Source organism: Lasioglossum baleicum, chromosome 1 (assembly GCF_051020765.1).
Source record: "Lasioglossum baleicum chromosome 1, iyLasBale1, whole genome shotgun sequence".
Classification (NCBI taxonomy): Eukaryota; Metazoa; Arthropoda; class Insecta; order Hymenoptera; family Halictidae; genus Lasioglossum; species Lasioglossum baleicum.
Window position 1 is genome coordinate 8158669 of NC_134929.1, and position 22491 is coordinate 8181159.

The 22491-nt window shown below is 39.9% G+C and overlaps 3 protein-coding genes across 7 annotated transcripts in view; 2 read left to right on the top strand and 1 right to left on the bottom strand.

The window, feature by feature from the left end:
• Nucleotides 1-9775, top strand: part of Tpst (tyrosylprotein sulfotransferase) — a 26749-nt gene extending 16974 nt beyond the window's left edge. Inside the window, exons 2-7 of the mRNA XM_076437292.1 lie at nt 1001-1134; nt 1272-1380; nt 2462-2656; nt 4212-4465; nt 4620-4817; nt 5253-9775. Coding sequence (XP_076293407.1) covers nt 1001-1134; nt 1272-1380; nt 2462-2656; nt 4212-4465; nt 4620-4817; nt 5253-5361 — 999 coding nt within the window. The 3' untranslated portion in view covers nt 5362-9775. The remainder of the gene's footprint in view (nt 1-1000; nt 1135-1271; nt 1381-2461; nt 2657-4211; nt 4466-4619; nt 4818-5252) is intronic.
• On the bottom strand, nt 9657-22491 carry Fz (frizzled class receptor). 2 transcript variants are annotated; one of them, XM_076437239.1, is made up of 4 exons: nt 20864-22491; nt 18861-19237; nt 11430-18758; nt 9657-11360 (listed from the first exon to the last, which is right to left on the bottom strand). In XM_076437239.1, exons 1-3 carry the CDS (start codon nt 21664-21666, stop codon nt 18220-18222), a joined length of 1719 nt encoding a protein of 572 aa, XP_076293354.1. In that variant the 5' UTR covers nt 21667-22491; the 3' UTR covers nt 9657-11360; nt 11430-18219. The 2 variants fall into 2 exon arrangements, with proteins under 2 accessions (XP_076293354.1, XP_076293342.1); XM_076437227.1 differs by having other exon boundaries at nt 11414-18758.
• On the top strand, nt 11777-16825 carry LOC143215284 (uncharacterized). Of its 4 annotated transcripts, none has more exons than XM_076437305.1 (5): nt 11777-11911; nt 12156-12299; nt 14620-15129; nt 15490-15733; nt 16464-16825. In XM_076437305.1, the coding sequence occupies exons 2-5, from the start codon at nt 12230-12232 to the stop codon at nt 16705-16707; spliced, it is 1068 nt and encodes a 355-aa protein (XP_076293420.1). In that variant the 5' UTR covers nt 11777-11911; nt 12156-12229; the 3' UTR covers nt 16708-16825. The 4 variants fall into 4 exon arrangements, with proteins under 4 accessions (XP_076293420.1, XP_076293447.1, XP_076293438.1 ...); XM_076437332.1 differs by having other exon boundaries at nt 11860-11877; XM_076437323.1 differs by lacking the exon at nt 11777-11911 and adding an exon at nt 11918-12090.

A 22491-nucleotide genomic window follows, 5' to 3' on the forward strand; every position in this document is an offset into this window, starting at 1 on the left:
AGAAAGCCCGTTCCGCGAAGCGCAGAGAAACGAAGCCTTTATACAAATTTCATCCACGGTCAATTTTAATAATAACGATAACCGGTATCGAACGGATTACTAACGAGGGTTCGAACTTCCGGTAACGGCGGCGAGCAACAGAGCAACTTGTTAAACGATTCTTACAAAATTACGAGCCGCGAAACTTTTGCCGCGACGCGCCGGTTGATTAAACTTCGATTACGAGGCCGTGCTCGCAACATATCTGTCCTGCAACTTATCGAGCTAACCAACCTCGTTTAGGATACACTTGGACGAAACCGGGATCGATACGCCGTGAATTTTGTACGCGAGGATTCGTTTCGCGGATTCGATCGAGACCGAAGTTTAAACAACTTTCGAGCAATTACGAAGTTCCGTTTCAAACGCGGCCGCGTTCTCAGACTCGAGTTTCTTTCGTGATTTAGTTACCGTTCCACGATCGATTTATCTAGCCGCTCGAGAGCCGAGCTGCGTGAACGAGACGCTTGTGGTCCGGTCCCGAAAGTCCTCCCACATGTTGATATAAGTTGATTTTCAAACTCTGCTGTCACGATAATAGTTGACGATATATCAAGTGTTCGAATATTTTATTAAATGCAACGTACAATCTTCAGGAAATATCGAAACTATTTAGCAATGTGATTGGAATCTGAAAAAATTGAGCATAATACTGTAGGTGTGCTGTTTTATTTATAAATGAAATCTGCGTTCTTTCGATTTTTTCGTGTTTTTCATTTTTTACAATCCGAGTTTGTAACGTAAAAATCTGAAAATGGTACCTAATATGCAGCTTAGTATCCGAAATGTGTCAGATTTTTTTCCGAATTTTCAATTGTCAATAAAGGGGGAAACTGGGCCAAAAAATGGTTTTTCGATTTTCGTTTGTAACTACCCTTACAGATGTGATATGGGGCTGAAACTTTGCAGAGAGGGGTCTTTTTGGGGTCATTATTGACGTTTTGTCTTTTTCTCGTTTCAGAAATACGTGATGGGCCCGTTCGATCACAAGAGGTACACGTACGATCGCTATATGCCGTTAATTTTCATCGGCGGTGTGCCACGCTCGGGCACCACCCTCGTTCGCGCCATGCTCGATGCACATCCCGATGTCAGGTGAGTCCCCATTCATGGGACAAATTGCCAATTAACGCCCGATACGATTGGCGTCGAGTGCTCTTGATCAATGCCCGCGTCAAAGACCGGTCGACGAATAGCCGGATGCTGACTCGCGAATCGTTTTTGCGTGACAGGTGCGGCCAAGAGACCAGGGTGATACCGAGGATCCTGCAGATGAGGATGCACTGGCTCAAATCCGAAAGGGAGAATCTACGGCTGTCCGAAGCAGGAATCTCGAAAGAAGTGAGTGCCGTCGGAAAACAGGGCTTCCATTCATCATTATCGATAATGAGAATTCTATTGATCATTCAGAGTTGCTGATCGGTCATGGACATTTTCGTGTTCGTTCAGAATTGTTGATTAATAATGGATACTTTAATGTTCATTCAGAATTGCTGATTTATAATGAACATTTTTCATGTTCATCAAGAATCACTGAAGAATAATTAAAATTTGTCATGTACGTTCAGACTTGCACATCCATAATGTGAATTCTGTTGACCATTCAGAATTGCTGATCGGTCATGGACATTTTCGTGATCATTCAAATTGCTGATCGGTCATGGACATCTTCATGATCATTCAAAATTGCTGATCGACAATGAATATTTTCATATTTACACGAGTTGCTGACAGATAATGAAAATTCTCTTGTTCATTCAGAATTGCAGATCGACTATGAATATTTTCATGTTTATTCAGAATTGTTAACAGATCATGTCAATTTGCTTGGTCATTCAGAATTGCAGATCGACTATGAATATTTTCATGTTTATTCAGAATGGTTGACAGATCATGTCAATTTTCTTGGTCATTCAGAATTGCTGAACGAAATAGAAAATGTTCGTGTTCATGTAGAATCGTTGATCGATCATCTAACTTTTCTTGGTCATTCAGAATTGCTGATCGACAATGGATATTTTCATGTTTATTCACAATTGCTGACAGATCATGTAAATTTTCTTGGTCGTTCAGAATTGTTGAGTGAAACACAAAATGATCGTGTTCATTTAGAATCGTTGATCGATAATGTAAATTTTCTTGGTCATTCATTTGCTGATTGCTGATCAAAGTAGAAAACGTTCGCCGAAGAAAATTCTCTTGTCCACTCCGCCTGATCCCGGAGGATGCTGTTCAAAGATTGTTGTACATGTATTTTGTCTGATCCTTCCAAAAATATGCACAGCATGAATCCAGCATCCGCTGGACCAGGCAGGAGAAGCGTCGGCTCGTTATCAATGTTGAATGTGGACCATTCCAGCGTGTAATACGAGCCCGTTTCGAGATACGAGTATATTAATTACGGAATAATCATTTGCCGCAGGTGATGGACAGCGCGATAGCAGCGTTCTGTCTGGAGATCATAGCGCGACACGCGGAGCCAGCTCCGCGCTTGTGCAATAAGGATCCCCTCACTCTGAAGATGGGCTCGTACATTCTCGATCTCTTTCCAAATGCCAAGTTTATCTTCATGATCCGCGACGGCCGTGCCACCGTGCATTCCATTATCTCGAGAAAGGTAGGAGACCCGATCGAAGCGTTCACTCGCGCGCGCACTCAGCTGCCTCTATACGCCGCTGGTTCATTTATGCAAATCTATCCCACTTGATTCGCGAATATTAAAACGCCGTCTATCCGGCAGTGCCCGTAGGACGGGAAATAAAAGGAGAACAGCAAGGAGAATTCGCGCGCGGCCGAGGAATCCACCGGCGATATTTTGGGCGCGCATCGAAAATCCGGACGCAAAATGTAAATCTCTGTAAAACGAACTGCCGCACTATAGGCCAAACCGACGAAATCTGTGTCAAAATCAAAGAACTTTCGATAGAAATGAGATAAAGCGATGAAATTTTTTTTAAATGAAAGCTGGAACTGCAGAATATGGGACAATTATGGAGATTGTGGTACGAACGTTTTTTAACGTTGAAAGAATTCGTTAAACTTGCACAATTTCAAGAAAATTGTGGTTTTTCCAATACCACGCGCGGAAAAAATTATTTTTTAACGTGCGACACATCATGTCCCGTAGATTTTTTCACGCTGATTTCAAATCTGATTTCAAAGTTTATCTACGACCTCAGGATTTTGCAAGAAATCGATCCGCGCGTGGTACTGGAGAAACCACATTTTCTTGAAATTATGCAAGTTTAACGAATTCTTTGAAGGTTAAAAAACGTTCGTACCACAATCTCCATAATTATGCCATATTCTGCAAAGTTTCAGCTTTCATTTTAAAAAAAATTCATCGCTCTATCTCATTTCTATCGAAAGTTCTTTGATTTTGACACAGTAGTGGCCCGAAATCGAGAAATTCAATGACATTTTGTTATAACTTTTGAACCATTAGAGATATCGCAATGAAATTTTCACCAAAGCTATTTCAAAACAGCCATTTTTAACTATAGCTAATTAAATATTTTTTGCATTTGTTAAACAATACTTTTTAATTGATTTTCATTCATACTTTTTATTTTGTCCAAATATGTATTTTATATTTATGTTTCATACACGTAACACTTTATGGAATACGTAAAATATAAATTCGAGAAGAAAGAAGAGATATCGCGACGAAATTTAGAATCAAGAACACATTAATGTTAATTGTTCTCGTAGTAAAGTATGTTTTTGTCACGGTAGTGTTTCTGATGTAAACAAAAATTATTCCGGCTTCTCTTCGCAACCGGCGGAACTGCTTCTGACACGGCGCCGATTCGCAAATTACTTGTTTTGCAAATGGCTATTTTAGCTGGCCGTCGAAGCTCGGGCTGACGTAAATCATTTGCAATTCCGTCGTTCAGAGTTGTTTAGAATCAATGGCGGCCATATACTTGTGTACAAATAATCCTACCTTCAGTTTTAAACTATTAGATTGTCGCTTATGAAATGTCCTATAATGCGACAACCGAATAGTATGAAGTAAAATACGTGAATACCGCAAACTGTTCGAAATTGTCCGGATGCGAATAATGTCCCTCTACAGTTAGATGATTAACAAATGACTTGTACATAAGTAAATGACCTCCAGCGTAAGATAGTGAATGATGAGTACTGAATGATAATCGCGCATCTTCCAGGTCACCATCACTGGCTTCGATCTATCCTCCTACAGGCAATCGTTGATCAAGTGGAACCACGCGATCTCGATCATGTACGGACAGTGCAAGGAAATAGGATCAGATAAGTGTCTGATGGTTCCGTACGAGCAGCTGGTGCTGCACCCGCGTCAATGGATGAAGAAGATTCTAAACTTCTTGGACGTTCCGTGGAACGAGTCCGTGATGCATCACGAGGAGTTCATTAATAAGCCGGGCGGCGTGCCTCTGAGCAAGTAAGAGACCCAGCTGACGAAGCAACAATTTTCGTGTTCGAGAATGATGTCATTCCGAGGGAATGAGGCTCGTTCTGCGAAAAAGGACGATCGACTCTCGCGTCCTAGTCTGTTGAAACGACCGAACGTTAAATTCTGTATTTTCGGTATGCAGGGTGGAGAGGTCGTCGGATCAGATCATAAAGCCAGTCAACTTGGAAGCACTGACCAAGTGGGTCGGCCACATTCCGGACGACGTAGTCAGAGAAATGCCTGACATCGCGCCGATGCTGTCTGTGCTCGGCTATGATCCTTATGCTAATTCGCCGGTTTACGGAGCACCGGATAGGCTGGTCAGCGAAAACACCAGACGGTACGTATTCGGTTTCGAATGATACTTCTGCGGACCCGGAATCGTTCCTTCGATCGAGCATCCAAGGCATCCTCTAGAACAGGCCTGGCCAACGCGCGGCCCGCGGGCCGCATGTGGCCCGCCATGTTAAATTGTGCGGACCGCCAAACGATTTTATATTTCTATTGAAACTTTTGTTTCTTGTTGTATGTATACAAAAAATATTAAATATAGTCCAGTCAACGAAAAGTTGTAGAGGGAAATGGAAGGAACACAATTTTTAACTTTTTTAACTTTTTAAATGACGAAACCAACAATCTAAACTATTTTATGGATCGTCAGGGACCTAGCGATACCAACTAACGATAAGAGCTAAGAATAGCAGATTAATAATAAAAATATAAATTCAATGTGACTTTTGATGTCGTCGTGACGATACCATGTTTATTCTTGCAGGGTGCTAGCGAACGGGGAAGTGTGGGCGGCGAGGGCGCGGCAATTTTCCCTGGAGAAGCTGATAGAGTTGAGCAAAGAGGAGGAGACCACCAACGCTGCAAACGCGTGACCTCGGTTACACGCTACCCTAGGCGCGCGGACCTTGAACCTGTACAATTTCTGCAACGTTTAACAAGCTGGTAAAAGCTCACGGCACGGCCAGTTCTAACCGAGTGCCGTTGAAAGAGCGAATTCCTTCTCGTCGTTTGGCTCTTCTCGGTAGGATTCGGAGACAGCGGACCGTGACCGAGCGGGAAATAAGCACGCGAGCTCTGGACTACTTTAATTGTAAGATTGAGCGTGTACACTCGGAGGCAACGGTACAGCGGGTCGGGGAATCCAGCAAAACCTCGAGGAGAAGCTGAAGAAGACCTTAAGAAGAAGAGCCCTGAAGAAGATCCTCGAGACGAGGACCGTTCTTCTTCGAACATCTTCAGAACCGGTCTGCAAGGGGAACTAATTTAGATAGGGCCTGCTTTGCACGAGACAATGGTCACGGAACCTTTCGTTGGTCAAATCCCTGTTAATTGATCCACGTTGTTCTTGCTTTCTCGTTGTCTCCGAATGTACACGCTGAACTCCCGTATTCGCTTGCGAACGATTGCAGTTAGTGTTGTATAAAGCTCGAGTCTTCGAAGCTCCAGAGCTCAGTCTTAAAGAGTTCTTCTATAGAATAGTCTTTAAGATTGAGCTCTGGAGCTTCGAAGACTCGAGCTTTATACAACACTAATTGCAGTTCGCACGACTACGCGACGATGGTTATTCTCTCTGTATATTTTAACCGGTAGATGTTTAAACTGCGATGCGGCACTTGCGTTCGTAAACGGTTGCTTCGCCTGATGCAGCGAAGTCGGAGCGATCCGGCGTTAACGGACGGTTCGACCCTTTCGCTGATAGTCGGATGTCTGTGCGAAAACTGCCACGGGCTGATTCGATTCTTCCATGAAAATGTTAACCCTTGGCCCTCGAGTGGTGACTCGGAAGCGCCACGAAAAATTGCCGTACCATTATTCAAGTTAAATCAATTACTAAACATTTAAGCATTGTACGAGTTATGATATCAATTTCACATCCATGAAATTTAAAAAGTTATAGAGAATATTCTAGGTCGAACAGATGTTTCATTTTCGAGTGAAAAGGGTTAACGTTAAATCGACCCGCCAGGTCTTGCATATCCCACCTGTTCTGGCAGCAAAAGGGTCGGCGCGATCATCACCGAACTCGCATCCTTCCGCGAACGAAATGCCGTGCAACTGGTCGCCGATTGCTCTCGTTTCGTTTATCCAGTTTCTCTTTTTCGTTGACGCGACCAACCGGAACCGTCGGAGACCCGCTAAACAATTTCTGTATAGTCTTGACCAACGGCCAGTGACTGGAACACGTAGACCGCTGAGGTTCGAAGCCAACACCGCGGAGCTCGTGGAGCAAGGTTGTTTCTTCTCGAACGAACGGAAGAAAGCGGAAACGATGAAGTCTTCTATTCTTTTCTCTATTTTTTTTTTTTTATTACATTCTTGCATTGCGTAACGCGGAATAAATTTTCTCTTAGTAACGAAAAGTACTTATCGATCGTCGTCCGAACAAGATCCAAATGATACAACGTTTCAAGCTCTTGCGTTCCTTCTTTTGATACTTCCTTCTTTCTCGTATTTTCTATGTTTACGGAGTAGGCGGTGATTATATCCATCAGCGATTCCGCACCAGTTAGGATGAGCTTGATACATGTTTTCCGTAGACTGTGGATTTTATGCGGTTACAGACTGCAAAGACATTAGACGATTTTCGGAATATTCTTTCACTATCCTTGACCTACTCTGAACTTTAAAGAAGCTATTTTTCCTGTTTCAAAGAACAGATTTGTTTTCATTTTATTTATGTTTCTGACACTTGACAAAAATTATTTTAGTGATGACAATATGGACACGTTATTTTCGAGTAATCAGAATGATTAACGGAAAGAATAAATTTCGTATTCTTGCAAATGATTCTTAAACGTTCTCTTTTGCATAACGATTGCTAGTCTGCTGATAAGACATTCCAAACTAATCAAAATTGCTGCGATATCGCCAATGTGAATAATTATCAAGTAGGTTAAGAACAATAGCGAATATTAAGTGAACGCGTTCGCTGCCCGTTTTAAGGATTTTTGCTCCATCTTATAACGCAAAGATCGGTAAAAGATCTGGACAGTTCTTGCGTGTGTAATGTTCTGTGTGTGTGTGTAAATAATACATTGTGTAAATTAGCAGCGAACGTGTTAGAGCCTCCCTGTTAACAAAAAATACTCGGTGTTCGGCAGCTTATTGCAAAATATGACCCGTGAATGAATCTCCGGACACTGATCGTCTCGTGCGCAATGGTTCTTGAGTTCTAGGAACGCGAAACTGTCGTGAGTTTCTTGTTGTCTCAATCGTATTACTATTTGTAAGCCGCCTAAAACACGTGGACGCGCAGGCGAATTGTTTAACCGGTCCCTCGATTTATATTATAATTAAGCCGCGTACTTTCGTTGTCGATGGTCGATCATAGTACGCAACGATGGTTGTCGCAGCAAATATTATTGTAACGATAAATGTCCCCCATTGTTGGTAGACCCTTGTCTGAACGGCGACCACGACAGGTGCAACAACTTCGATGTGGCATTACGTCATTCGTGTAAACCATGTTACTGTCTATCGAATTATACAATTAAATTATTTTAATATTACAGAAACCCCTGCGTGTGTAATTTACCCTCGCCTGGCACAAATCGGAATAATCTATCTATAAACTATCCGACAAATAAGATTGTGCGTTTTCCAAACCGGATAGAAATTGATATGATTCATGAATAGTGGCACGCGTTCGTTTCACGTGCGATTGTATTCGAACCAGACAAATCTAAAATGCATGCTATCGAATTACAGTTACTGAACGGACGTTATTGTAATTTACGAGCCGGTCGTGATCATAAAATTATTCTTGTTTGTAATATATGTATAGAACGTAACGGGTTGTCGTTAAAGCGATTGAAATCCATTGGGAACGCAATACACAGTTGCTATAATAATGTCACGATTAAACGGAATGGATGGATTAGCAGATTTGAATTTTGCACGGTGCAGCTCTGTTCAAATTGTTGTAACATGGGGGACGATGTTCAACCGCACTTACGAGGTGACGCGTGTAAACGAAAACTACCCCAGACTATTTAATGACCCTCTCGACACCAAACAATTCTGATTGCATTATTGCATGCACGCAGCTGCAGTTTTAAATGTGGCGGGTGTCGATAACGTAATTTTCTATTTTATCGATAAGATTGATATCAACCACAGCACCGAGCAGAGAGGAAATCAGAGCCCGGGTTTTGGCCGTGCCCATTATAGTGCTGCCCCCTACTCTAGTGCTTAGCCTGGATCAGCTCCTATATCATCTTTAGCATAGACAAGATCCTACATGATCCTTAGCATGGATCAGATCCTAGATCTTCAGCCTGGACATCGACGAGAGCCAGCGCCTGTATTCAGCGACATAGGCAAGTGGGCACAGGCACCGACGAGATACATCTCGTGGTTCGCGCATTGATTTCATATCTTTATATTTATAAATAAAAATCAAGAAATGACTGTAGACAACTGGGTTGTAGTCCATGCTAACGATGAACAGGTTAGTTTCCGATCGACTTGGTGCAGCACTAGCGTTTCTGAAAAAATCAAAAGCACAAAAAAGAGGTAAATAATAACAGTATAGTGGGTTCTGTTTCCTGTTCTAAAGATGATGTAGGTTCTGTTCCATGTTAAAGATGATGTAGGAGCTATTCTAGGCTAAACATGATGCGCAGACAAAAGTGGCACGACCATTCCCCGGGTGTGAACACACTATAATGTATATAGTCGAAGGTTGTTGATAACAATGTCGGTATTTCAGTTCGTGAGACTCGAAACCCTGTATAGCGATTGGTCTACTTGGTTATTATCTTATCTGTATGCATTCAGGGTATCGCCACTCAATGTATTTTTCTGTTAGCACGGAAATCGAACGCCATCTGAATTTCGTGTTACATAACTAACGGGTAAACGCGGGAATTTTAAATCCATACTACCCATTCCTTGCTAATTTATAATTTTTATTTGAAAATAAAACAAATTAAAACATTTTAATACATTTTAAATTCAGTATATTGAATATTGTAACACTTACAAAAAGTATATGTACAATTTTCTACTTATTAATAAATTCAAACCATATTATCAAGCGCGATAACACTGTTTCATTACAAATATTGCAAATTAAACATTATTTACAAACTTTTTCACAATGAGAATACATCAAATGCATATCACAGCAATTAACAATGAACTGGCTCAATAAAAAGCAAAACAATGTATAACACACATCCACACATATCGTATATCTCGTAACACACATCGAGATCGTACAACACACATCGCAACTCGCAGAACATACATCGAGATCGTATAACACGAGATATAAGATGTGTGTTACGAGATGTACGATGTGTGTGATGTGTGTTACGATATATACGATGTGTGTTACGAGATATAAGATGTGCGTGGATGCGTAACACACATCGTATATATCGTAACACACATCGAGATCGTGTAACACACATCACCCACATCATATATCTCGTAACACACATCACCCACATCATATATCTCGTAACACACATCGTATATCTCGTAACACACATCGTACATCTCGTAACACACATCTTATATCTCGTAACACACATCGTACATCTCGTTACACACATCGAGATCGTACAACACACATCGCAACTCGCAGAACATACATCGAGATCGTATAACACGAGATATAAGATGTGTGTTACGAGATGTACGATGTGTGTGATGTGTGTTACGATATATACGATGTGTGTTACGATATATACGATGTGTGTTACGAGATATAAGATGTGTGTGGATGCGTAACACACATCGTATATATCGTAACACACATCGAGATCGTATAACACACATCACACACATCGTATATCTCGTAACACACATCGTACATCTCGTAACACACATCTTACATTTCGTAACACACATCGAGATCGTATAACACACATCACACACATCGTATATCTCGTAACACACATCGTACATCTCGTAACACACATCGAGACGTACAACACACATCGCAACTCGCACAACATACATCGAGATCGTATAACACGAGATATAAGATGTGTGTTACGAGATGTACGATGTGTGTTACGACATATACGATGTCTGTGATGTGTGTTACGAGATATAAGATGTGTGTAGATGCGTAACACACATCGTATATATCGTAACACACATCGAGATCGTATAACACACATCACACACATCGTATATCTCGTAACACACATCGTACATCTCGTAACACACATCGAGACGTACAACACACATCGCAACTCGCACAACATACATCGAGATCGTATAACACGAGATATAAGATGTGTGTTACGAGATGTACGATGTGTGTTACGAGATGTACGATGTGTATTACGACATATACGATGTCTGTGATGTGTGTTACGAGATATAAGATGTGTGTAGATGCGTAACACACATCGTATATATCGTAACACACATCGAGATCGTATAACACACATCACACACATCGTATATCTCGTAACACACATCAACATCGTATAACATACATCGCATATCGCAGAACATACATCGAGATCATACAACATACATCGCATATCGCAGAACATACATCGAGATCATACAACACACATCGCATATCGCATAACATATCGCATATCGCAGAAAGCGAGGGTCATCTGCCCTTCCTTTGCGCAATCAACGATCGGCTCAGTGGCTAGACTACGACGAAGATTCAAAACACTTACCAAAGCCACAGTTGCACCAAAAGAAGGTCATGGTGATAGTTTGGTGGTCTGTGGCCGGTTTGATTCACCACAGCTTCCTGAATCCTGGTGAAACCATTACAGCTGAAAAGTACCACCACCAAATCGACGAAATGCACAAGAAACTTCAAGGTTTGTGTCCAGCACTGGTCAGCAGAAATGGTCCTATCCTTCTCCACGACAACGCCCGGCCGACCCTTCAAAAGTTGAACGAATTAGGCTACGAAACTATCTCATCCACCATACTCACCAGATCTCTCGCCCACCGATTACCACTTTTTTAAGCATCTCGACAACTTCTTGCGTGAGAAATGCTTCAAATCCCAGAGAGATGCTGAAACGGCATTCAACGAGTTTGTCACCTCCAGGCTCCAGAATTTTATTCGACCGGAATAATAAGATTCTCCAACCTAATACATTGAAACCGTATATTTTTGTTTACAACTGTTTACAACGTGCACCAAAATACTGGCATCAATTCCATCTGGCGGACTGTTTGAGAATTACTCCTGCAAGTAGTGACATCTTTATTTCGTGTTATAGTACTAAATTCGTGCTAACAGTTCTCCTATTAGAGTGGCGATACCCTGGTATGCATTTTAGCTAGAGATTTCTACTTATAGTTGGTAGTAGAATGCACGGAAGTTTTCTTCATCTTCTGTTACTGTTTCCCTTCCTGTCGAAACAAGCTCCAGCTTACGATTGCACATACATGTACAACTCTGTTGCCACACGCACAAATTAACCGGTTTGAATGACGTTTCTTAATTACAATAACTTTCTATGTGTTGCGTGAATGTTCGAGAACTATGCTGCATATATATTTATTTAGTTTGTATGTTTGCGAAGGATGTGAATGTTGTTGGCAGTGTGGCTAGGTTAGGTAGTCTCGCGAAGACTGCAGTGTAAGGCTGTTTTGAATATCCGGTTTGTTCTTATTAATCTTTTTGATTCGCCTCGATATATATTTATCAAATTTCCTATGTGTCTAGAGAATTTCTATTAAACAGTCGGCGAGTGTCGTGACAGCGAAACAACTGTATCGTAATGTCATAACAGTTCTACGATGGCGTTATCACGTATCAGTAGTTCCTCCGATTTATTGACAAGTCTTTCTCGTATTTCACATGCAGCAGGTATGAAATTTACAATACACATTTAAATAACAGTCAATGTCTGTGGTTATGTTCATCAATCATTACGAAACTGTGTTCGTTGAATCAATCCCATTTTGCAAGAAGTTGCAATTCTCATTGTTCGGTGACAAGTCAAAATGTATTAAAGCATTATTCACTATATCACACTGCAATTTATTTTATTGTCTTTTCATCGTTTCTTATTTTCATTAAATATACAACTGATTGTCCTACAAGTGTAACGTACCTAATCTATTCAGAGAAAAAGACAATTCTTTTCTCAATATTACGAATGATTGTTATCATGAAACGAATTGTAATGGTACATGCAATAATTATGTAACATAAACGAAGATGACATGACAGTATATTTCTTTGTTTCGAATGATTAGATTCGGTCTTATCGTTTGTGTAGAAAATTCGCTGAACTTCGGAAACCCCCCCATCCTTTCGTAACAGGACATACGTCATTCTATTCGTTTTGACATGATGAACACGAAATGTAATTGTCATTTTTGGCGCAAATCAATAGTTATCGAGATATTCGTGAAAAACTGCAGCTACTACACATTGCATTTTGTGTATCCGTGCACGTTCGTACTGTGCGTATGCGTGAGCATGATCTCGTCAAATGTTTCTACAGATATATCGGTACGATCAACGATCGTCGAACGATCTATACATATATATGTACATACCGCGTGAACTTTTTAAAACATATACCACACACACCCACCCAGTGTTTCTCAGAAGAAGGTTCGCACATTAAACAATATAAAATGAACTGACAATGAGACCAATACCAATTTGTTTTACTATCAAATGCGAGCGGAAATGACATTAGCTGGGTTAGGTTTGGCTAGATAGCTGAAGTTGTTGTTAATCTGGGCTAAACTTCCGAAGTCGTCCATGCTCAGAATTGGATGAAATTTCTGTCATCCAGAATATGTACTAGTAACGGAAAAATCATGCGAATGGAAGAGTGGTGGAAACAGTTGACGAGCGGTCGCATCACACTCACGCATACGCACAGCACGGACATGCACGTATTATACATAAACAATTCAATGTGTAGTAGCTGCAGTTTTTCACGAATATCTCGAAAACTATTCAATTGCGCCAAAAATGACAATTACATTTTCCGTTCAGCATGTCAAAACGAATAGAATGACGTATGTCACGTGTTAAAAGGAGGAGAGGGGGAGAGGGTTCCAAAGTCTTACCGTTTTTTTCAAAAAAAGATTAAATTATACCTATTCATTTTTGTCATAAATGCATAAAATCCGCTGTCTACAACTTATGGTACTAGCGTAAAATAAAATCAGCTCTGATTTTGTAAAATAGTAAATAATCTTATTTATATATTTTAAAGTATGTGCTAACTCTAAAAATAAAATATTTCATTTCATGCAGTAATTCGTGAAAATAAAATATTTTATTTGATGCAGTAATTTTTGAAAATAGTAATTTATTTTAAAAATATTGAGAATATTTATATTTTGTCTTTATTTTTCATAAAGCTCTCACTCATCACTAGACTGCGGATTGTTATGCACATATGGCTCCTCAAAATTTTCAAAAATTGTTAAAATATAAAATTCCACAGAATTTAGTACGATTATTATTTATTTCACAAATACGGAGACTACTATCATTGAAAATAAGATTGTACATGATTCCACTTTTTTTAAATTCGTCTACAAAAATTTGAAAATTACATGAACATCCGCAGTCCACTCATCAGTCTCCTTCCCATTGTTTGTGTTAGGTTTGGGCAAAAGTTGTAATTAATTACATTGTCTTTAGATTGTATTTAAATACAAATTTCGAATAACGAATAAAAGATACAAAATTTGTATTCGTTATTCGAAGGTTCGAATACAAAAGTATCTTTTATTCGACTTTTATTTAAATAATCTTGTATTCATCGAACACATTCTCGGCGAATACAAAATTATTTAAATAAAAGTCGAATAACGAATAAAAGTTATGTATCTTTTATTCCAATCGGTATTTAAATAATTTTAATGATTGGTTAATGGTTTATCCGCTACTCCATAACGTAGTACAGAGATGTCGTTGTAGAGCCGAATCGAGAAGTATTTAAATACTGCTCAACTCTGTGTTACCTCTTTCTACTATCTAATTATACACTAACTCTTATTGCACCTCTTTATTCTTTCGTTTTCCTATTACCATGCTCCCTTCATCGCGATACCCCTCCCTCCTAAAATCTAAAATATTAAATAATATTTGAAATATACAGCCCACCTCTCTGTCTGAACGCTTATCTGAACAGAAGAACTTTCGATTTTTCCAGCGGGTACGTCTCTGGGCGAAATGCAATGCACGCGATACGCAGCGGTGCATCAAAATCGAATAAAAGCTCTTCACGTGACGAGCGTCCGACGTTATCCGGATCCTCCTACTCTACCGCTTCCCACGAATGTCTCCGAAATATTTGCAAACGAAACCGGTCGCTTTACGCCCGAGAGATCGCGGGACATCGCAGCGCCAGTGTTGATCTATGGCAAGGGTGCTGATCGTGCGTCGTTCTGCAATGAACAGTCGTCGAAATCATCGGAATTTCCCAGCATCCCGGTCACCTGCGGCGATTCGCACGTGGACTCGTACGATTGCTTCGGGGCGGTGAATTTATGCGGCACTATGCAGACCAACGTACCGAAACCGTTCTGCTCTAGCGGCAAATCAACGCATTTGAACATGCCAGGCGGCCAGTGGGCCAGAGATGGAAAATACATAGCCGAGGACATGCAGAATTCGCATTACCGAAGCGTTCGTTTACCGAAATTGAACTTTGAAACGAGTGGTCAGTAAACATTCAAAGGGATAATTGCCAACTGGAATTTTCTATAACTTTTACCACACCGCAGTTTCGAAAAAGAACATTACAATAGTCATACTAACGGTTGCGGGGAATTAACGAATCAATTAAAACTTGTCTTTATTCAGTTCAATAAATTCATTCTAACTGTAGATTTTCGATGTTACGGGGTTCATGTATAATTATCAACGCTAGATGCTCTAATTCGTCAGAGAAACGTAGTTAGTCGGGTCTTTGTAGTAATGTATTATAATTATTGCAACAAATTATCAGAGCATGCTGAAGACACACTCACCTTGCTACCGACTAAGGTAAACAGTTTGGAAATTGTAATCTGTCGCTCAGGTACCGCAAGTCACGTCGTCGCAACGAGCATTATTTTACGAAAACTTTGTCAGCCGAATTGTATCTTCAGCATGAGATATTCGACAAATACACCTGTACAGACCAAAGCCCAACAGGGCACGCCAGAACTGTCCACGAAGGAAAAATTAAGATTGCTGGCGAGGGATTATGGAAAAACTGTTGCAGTGTTTCACATAGGAATCTCCTTAATATCTCTCGGAGCATGTTATACAGCTGTAATTAGGTTAGTTTCTGCTATAAATCTCGTTGCAAATTGAACAGAATTGTATACACTCGGAACGACAAACTGTCAAGTTTTTTGATACTCGTCGTAAGATTAAGGGGGTAGTTTTGTTTCCAGGATTGAAAGGGTGCGGGATGCGTCTCCTCATTTCTCGATAATGCAAAGATGGGGTTTTTCAGCGCTAAATTCAAAAGAACTATTTTTAATAAAGCTGCAACAGCTATCTAGAATCTAGAACATCACCGTAATTGATTAGACATCGATATCCTTAATAATGTAGACAATATTGTAAATAATGGTACAGCAATGTTTAGTGGTGACTCTGAGTCACTCCTCAACTACTAGGGGTTTGTATTATTCGGAAGCACAAAGCTGCGTCAGCTACATGCGCCGAATAATGAAAATTATGCCTCGTGAACATAAAAATAGGACTTTTGAGGACTTTTCACTACTGAACAACCCCATCTTTGCATTATCGAGAAATGAGGAGCATCCTACACCCTTACAATCCTAGACACGAGTCTACCCCCTTAACTTTCGAAATGAAATATAACGCACTAGCCGAACATCGTCATTCCGGATGTATCGACTCTCTAAAGATACCATTTTTTACTTTTTCTATAATTACGAAAATGGCGAACAGTGATCAAACAATAATTTGAAACCTCGCTATTATTAGTAGTTACTTACGCAACTGTTAGATGCACATAAAATGATTTACTGATTTCAGTGGACTAGATCTAACACCTCTTGTTAAAACTATCTGCCAGGAAAATGTTGCATTAGAGAAGGTATTAAATACCTCGTCATCATTTCTGTTGGCGTACAGCGTTCACAAATTGTTCGCGCCTGTACGATTAGCGATGACATTCACAATAACGCCGATACTTGTACGAAAATTACGGAAACTTGGAATTTATAAAATGCCAAAAGCAAAAGCAAAAGCAAAAGAAACGCAATCTAGTTCATCGTAATAATTATATTATTGATATCTTTTATACTATTCATAGTATGTACATGCCTTTTTACTTATAGATAATTACACGTCTGTAAACGAATATAAATTGATTAAATAAACATACTATAAACGAACGGTTTTATGTATATATTCCGGTTTTTATTATATAAAGAATATAATAGTTATATAATTACTTTACACAACGTCACGTATATTTCATGTATGATAGTTTGCGCAACTACAGTGTTGTACGTACGGCCATTTTAGTTACAGCATTTTTAAAGTTTGTTTTTTTTTAAATTAATATACGCCGTAAATACATTACATACACAAAAGCTCGACAGTTTCAATGGACGAATTGATCAGTTATGTTGGAACAATAATTACACCCGGTTTGCGAGCCGTCACCGAGTAATCTCGATTGTGTACTTGCATCGACGGGTGTTTCGAGTATTTTGATTACGTATAGGAAACATACAAAAACGCCAATTCCTTGGCAGACATATATATGTACATAACTTTTTAAAAATATATTATAGTACATGCTAAAAGTAATGCATATAAGTATATACAAGTTTAGTTAATCTAGTGTAGAGAGTATGTCTTAGAAGAGTTAATTTTACACTTTTCAAAGACGTGGTTTTGCCTCGATTGTAGCTTATAAAGATAAAATTTCTAAAAGTCTGTTTCGAATCGAAAAATATGACAAAACATTTCTAATAATTAGACAAGTAGAAGCTTTAGATGTCCGTTCGAGACATAGTAAATATTATAAAATATCTCTGACAAAAAAAAAACAAACAAACAGTTTCGTAGAATTATAAAAACCATTCGAGAGAATTAGTAAGCGTAATCATTCATGATCTTATCGATCAAACCTAAAAATGGAAGGTCTGAAGACACGACATGCTACAGTATATCAACCATTTGCTTTGTGCATAGTAGAAAAGTACACTTATAAACTTTGAACACTTCGTCTGCAAACAGTTTGAGCATTTTCAACTTAAGACAAAACGATACAATATTAGACATGAATTCTGCGAAGTTACGAGGGAAGAGTACATTACTTAAAATATAATGCAAACTTTGTCTAATAATACTTGGAAACCAATCATCGACGATTAGCTTTAACATTTTATACAGTCCTTATCTAACTTCTATAAAAATACAATGGAAAAGTTCGCATACTTGCTCGAAGAAACATAGAACCGCATCGATAAAAAGGAAAAAAAAAGGAAAGGAGTATTTTGGCACGGCACCCTATCTATAATCTCATTGTTATTAGTCATGCGTTGGTAAAATATAAAAAAGAAATAGTATAAAAATTCATATCCTCGTGATTAGATCTGTTTCCGATAAGAAAAAACCTAGCGTAAAAATTGTTTAAATATTATCAACTGCGATGAAATGTATATCGTTATGAGTTAGTTTGGTTGATTATCTTCCAAGGAGCGATATCAATGAACGGATGTGATGATTGAGAAGAACAAAACTTTAGGAGCTTTGCTACAATGGAAATATGACGTCTTTACACATACGCTTCCGCGCGACGACCCTTTATATGATTGAAAAACTGTCGCCAGCTAGTCAGCGTTTTACTCGACCATACCCAGAAGCTGCTTGTTATGCCGACGATCATAGCCATTAGATATTTTATCATAAAAACTTCAAACTCTGGTCGCTTCCCAACATCGCGGGTACGCTCGCCAACGGGACATGGTATGGAATAGAGAGATTGCGGTCCAGGTCTGGAACACATCTCCATATTCCATGTCAACATCCATTGATCGAAGTACGCTTGCTCGTAAAATAAACAAGCTATGACAATCAGTGCAGGAACTATGTATAGTACAGAAAATATGCCAATACGAATCATTAATTTCTCTAATTTGTCAGTCTTTGTGCCGTCGTGCTTCATTACCGTACGGATACGGAACAAAGAAACAAATCCGGCTAATAAGAAGGCAGTTCCGAGTATCAGATAGACGCACAGCGGTGCTAAAACGAACCCGCGTAAAGCTTCCACATTCCAAAGTCCCACATAACAAACGCCAGACAGTATATCCCCTACAAGAATAAACATGTTGATTAGATAATATAACAATTGATCGTAGACCATGGATCTTTTCTTTCGAAGAAACAGAACTGAAGTTTTATCGAATGACATACCTTCCACCTCTCCCATTGCAAGAATGGTAACTGTTTTTATTGCTGGTGCTGCCCAAGCAGCTAAATGAAAATATTGTGAATTAGCTTCTATCGCTTCGTGGCCCCATTTTAGACCAGCAGCTAGGAACCATGTCAGTGTTAGGATGACCCACCATATACTGGACGCCATCCCGAAGAAGTAAAGCACCATAAACAGTACCGTGCACAATTTATGCTTGGTACCTTGCGTTATTGTTGATGCCATTTGCATCGTTTCTAAAAGAGGTGGGAAAGGTTCTCTGCACGCTATCGAGTTACCAGCTGCCCAACCAATTACATATACCAATGCTACCATCAGGTAGCAGACTGATAAGAAGATGATTGGTCTTTCCGGATACCTATAGACAAAACAATATTTAATATTTTCTTACAATGTGAATAATCAACATTATAATTTATAGAAACAGATAATGATAACTATAATCTGTTCTAACAATTACAATTACTATAGTTCTAAGCAATATCTAGAATCACAGCGATAAAACAACCATTTCAATCTGTTAATTGGGTGATTTCTCAACCGTAAAAACTCGTACGGATAGAAGAATAGGGGGAATAATAATTAATTGGAATGAAGTATCCCACGGTGAATAGAATTACAATTTCATTACTATGGATATTACGATAATAATCAAATGCAAGAATTTCTAGGTAAATAAATAAGATAATTAGAAATTGACTAACTGGTCATCCTTACAGATTATGTCCTCAGTTAATTTTTCATTAAACTATACCATAGAATGAATCGGTTCTTGATGTAAAATTGTTTTAGTTTATACAGGGTGTCCCACGCAACTGGAACAGGTTGTACATCCTAAACCAGGGTGGCCAACCTGTGGCACATTGGATCCTTGCGCCTATACTTATTCTTTTGAAGTAGGCACCATAACTTCTCCGATTTATAATGGAACATAACATAGGTGCTCCGGAACACTTGCCGAGACCGAAATAATTCAGTGAACTTTTAGCTTCGATAACTTCTTAACGAATAAGTTCAGGGCATAAGTATGTTACACTTTTATGTAGAGCACAAAATGAGGTCGAAAATGTAGGTTTCCATTTTTAAAAAAAGTGCAGTTGCATTTTTCTGATGCACCGATGCACAAAAGTGCATAAAATTAGTTGCGTACTATGCACCGTCTGATGCCATTCAACTTTTTCTTATAACATTTTCCTCTATTCCCGACCGTTTAGGAGGTACAGCCTGTTCCAGTTGCATGGGACCCCCTGTATAATATGTAACATTTACAGTTAAAACAATTGTGAGGTTGTAACGCAAAACAACATACATGTTTAAGCATCAATTTTTCACTACCAGGCGAAGTGAAATAAAAATGTACATTCTCAATTAGCATGAATGACAAATAAGAATTGAAGTTACACTACTTTACTTGGACATACTTAAAATGCAATGTGTCTTCCAATTAAACTTTCCAACATAAATCCTACAGTATTATTAAGATAACATTACAATGTTCGGTAATCATCAGATAAAAATTGTACACACGAGTCTGTTGAAAGTTAATGTAACTAAATGCGTATATACTTCCGCTAATATATAATGCACAATTTCCCCATACATTTTGCACTACAATTGTCCCATACCTTGAATAAAGAGCATGTCACTTAGACCCTCCCCTCTACAATGTGTCCCAAGGTCAAGGTCATTGCAGTAAAGGCTCCCTTTCCCAGATAATTAACTGCAGTTTTTACTCATCTGTTTGCTTTGCTGATATGCATTTTGGAAAGGAAAAATTACAGAGCTCTGTCAAGGTACGATCATTTCAAAAACGTGACTTACAGTAATGTTTACTGGTAGTAACTCTGAGTCACCCCTCGACTGCTAAGGGTTAAAAATCTTTCGCACAATAATCCCAAACGAAACGAGAGTTCTGTGTTAAATATGTAGTAATTGATTCGTAATAGTTTCGCTTTACAACCACAGAAAATTACGTGTTATTTACCTGAACCGATCAGTGTCAATGAGAAACGTCAAAAAGGTGAAGAAGCAGGAAGCGGCGCAGACGGAAGCCCAGCTGCCGACCCATGCCCTGGAGAACCGTCGTTCCCTCTCGTTGAAGAACATTCCGTCGCAAGGTGCGCCGCAGTGGCGTTCTACTTGATTGCCGACTTTCAGCGAGTATCCGAGTTCGTGCGGCACTTTAAATTGTAGAGGACAAACGAAACCGAAGTCTCTGGCGCCGACCATGAAGCCGCTGCCGAAGGGTCTTGGTCCGGCGCCGGTCCAGGACGGTTGGAATTCGGCGACGGGCATTCTCGGCGGCGGATGGACAGGAGCCGACGGTTCCGGCGGTGTGGTTTCGTTGTGACCGACGCACAGCTCCGGCCCACCATTTTCAGGCAGCTTCGAACAATCGAGATTATCCGGCCAGTCGAAGTCGAAGCTGTTCATCAGCCGTTCGCAACCCGCACGAGCACTCTCGCATAACGATCTACACGGGGGTATGGCTCTGTCGATAATGGTGCACACGGGCGCGTATACGGTGCACAGGAAGAAACGAAGGTCAGGGCTGCACTTCATCTTGACCAGGGGCGCGAATTGATGCACCTCTTGGCCGGCGTCCTCCTGCTTTTGGTGGTTCATCAGGTTTGGCATGATCGTCTCGTTGTACGGTATATTCATGCATAGATCGATCGTGATCGGCTCGCATCTACCGTGATGGGCCAACGGATCCTTCGCGTGTAGAGCATTGACACCGAGCACGGCCACCGAAAGCCCGTAGATCGTTGTGTACCACAGAATCATCGTTGCACACCGTCGACACCAGCCACTTCCTCCGAGATTAATCGTCACGCGAACCAACCTTCGAAAACACGCGGACGCACCACGCCTTCGAACATCACCAAAGAATCGTGCGGAACATAATAATCTTGAACCGAGGGAGCGGGGAAACGAGCGTACCTAGCGACGATGATGGACGCGACCACAGTAACACTGTAAACAGAACATGGCGCGTGAGTCTTTTTAGAATGGAAACCCGACCGCCATCGACCAGCCTCGTTGCCCCCTAGGATCGCCTCGTGGTACTTCCATACTTTCGAGCTTAGACTATATACACTTATAGACCCGGCTTCAGATAACACACACACACACACATGCCGTTTGTAAGATTACTTCATCTAATCTACCAGATGACGGATGTGAGCAAAGTGCTATAGTCTGTTGAGAAGTCGCAATATGTACAAACTTTTGAACCACTGATCTCCTATTTAGAATTCAAACATGGACATTTAGCATTTTCTCGCCGAGGTCTACAGGATTGCATAAGAAAAAGACAACCATTTCTGATTACCGAAGGTAAAGTTTAACCTACAAGGATTTCTAATATATGTCCATAATTATGAAAGTGGTCTAAGCATTTTTAAGATATTGTAAAAAATGAACCGTTAGACAGTGCTCGTTATTTCAACATTATATGGACTCCTTGAAATGTCTCGAAACAAGAAGTATAATTACGGGAATATATATTCTGCTAGTGGTTTCCTTGGATGATAAAAAGGAATGCTCTAGAATTATTTTTTCAGCCATTATATATGTCTTCCGATGTATTTATTAACAACGTAAGTGTGA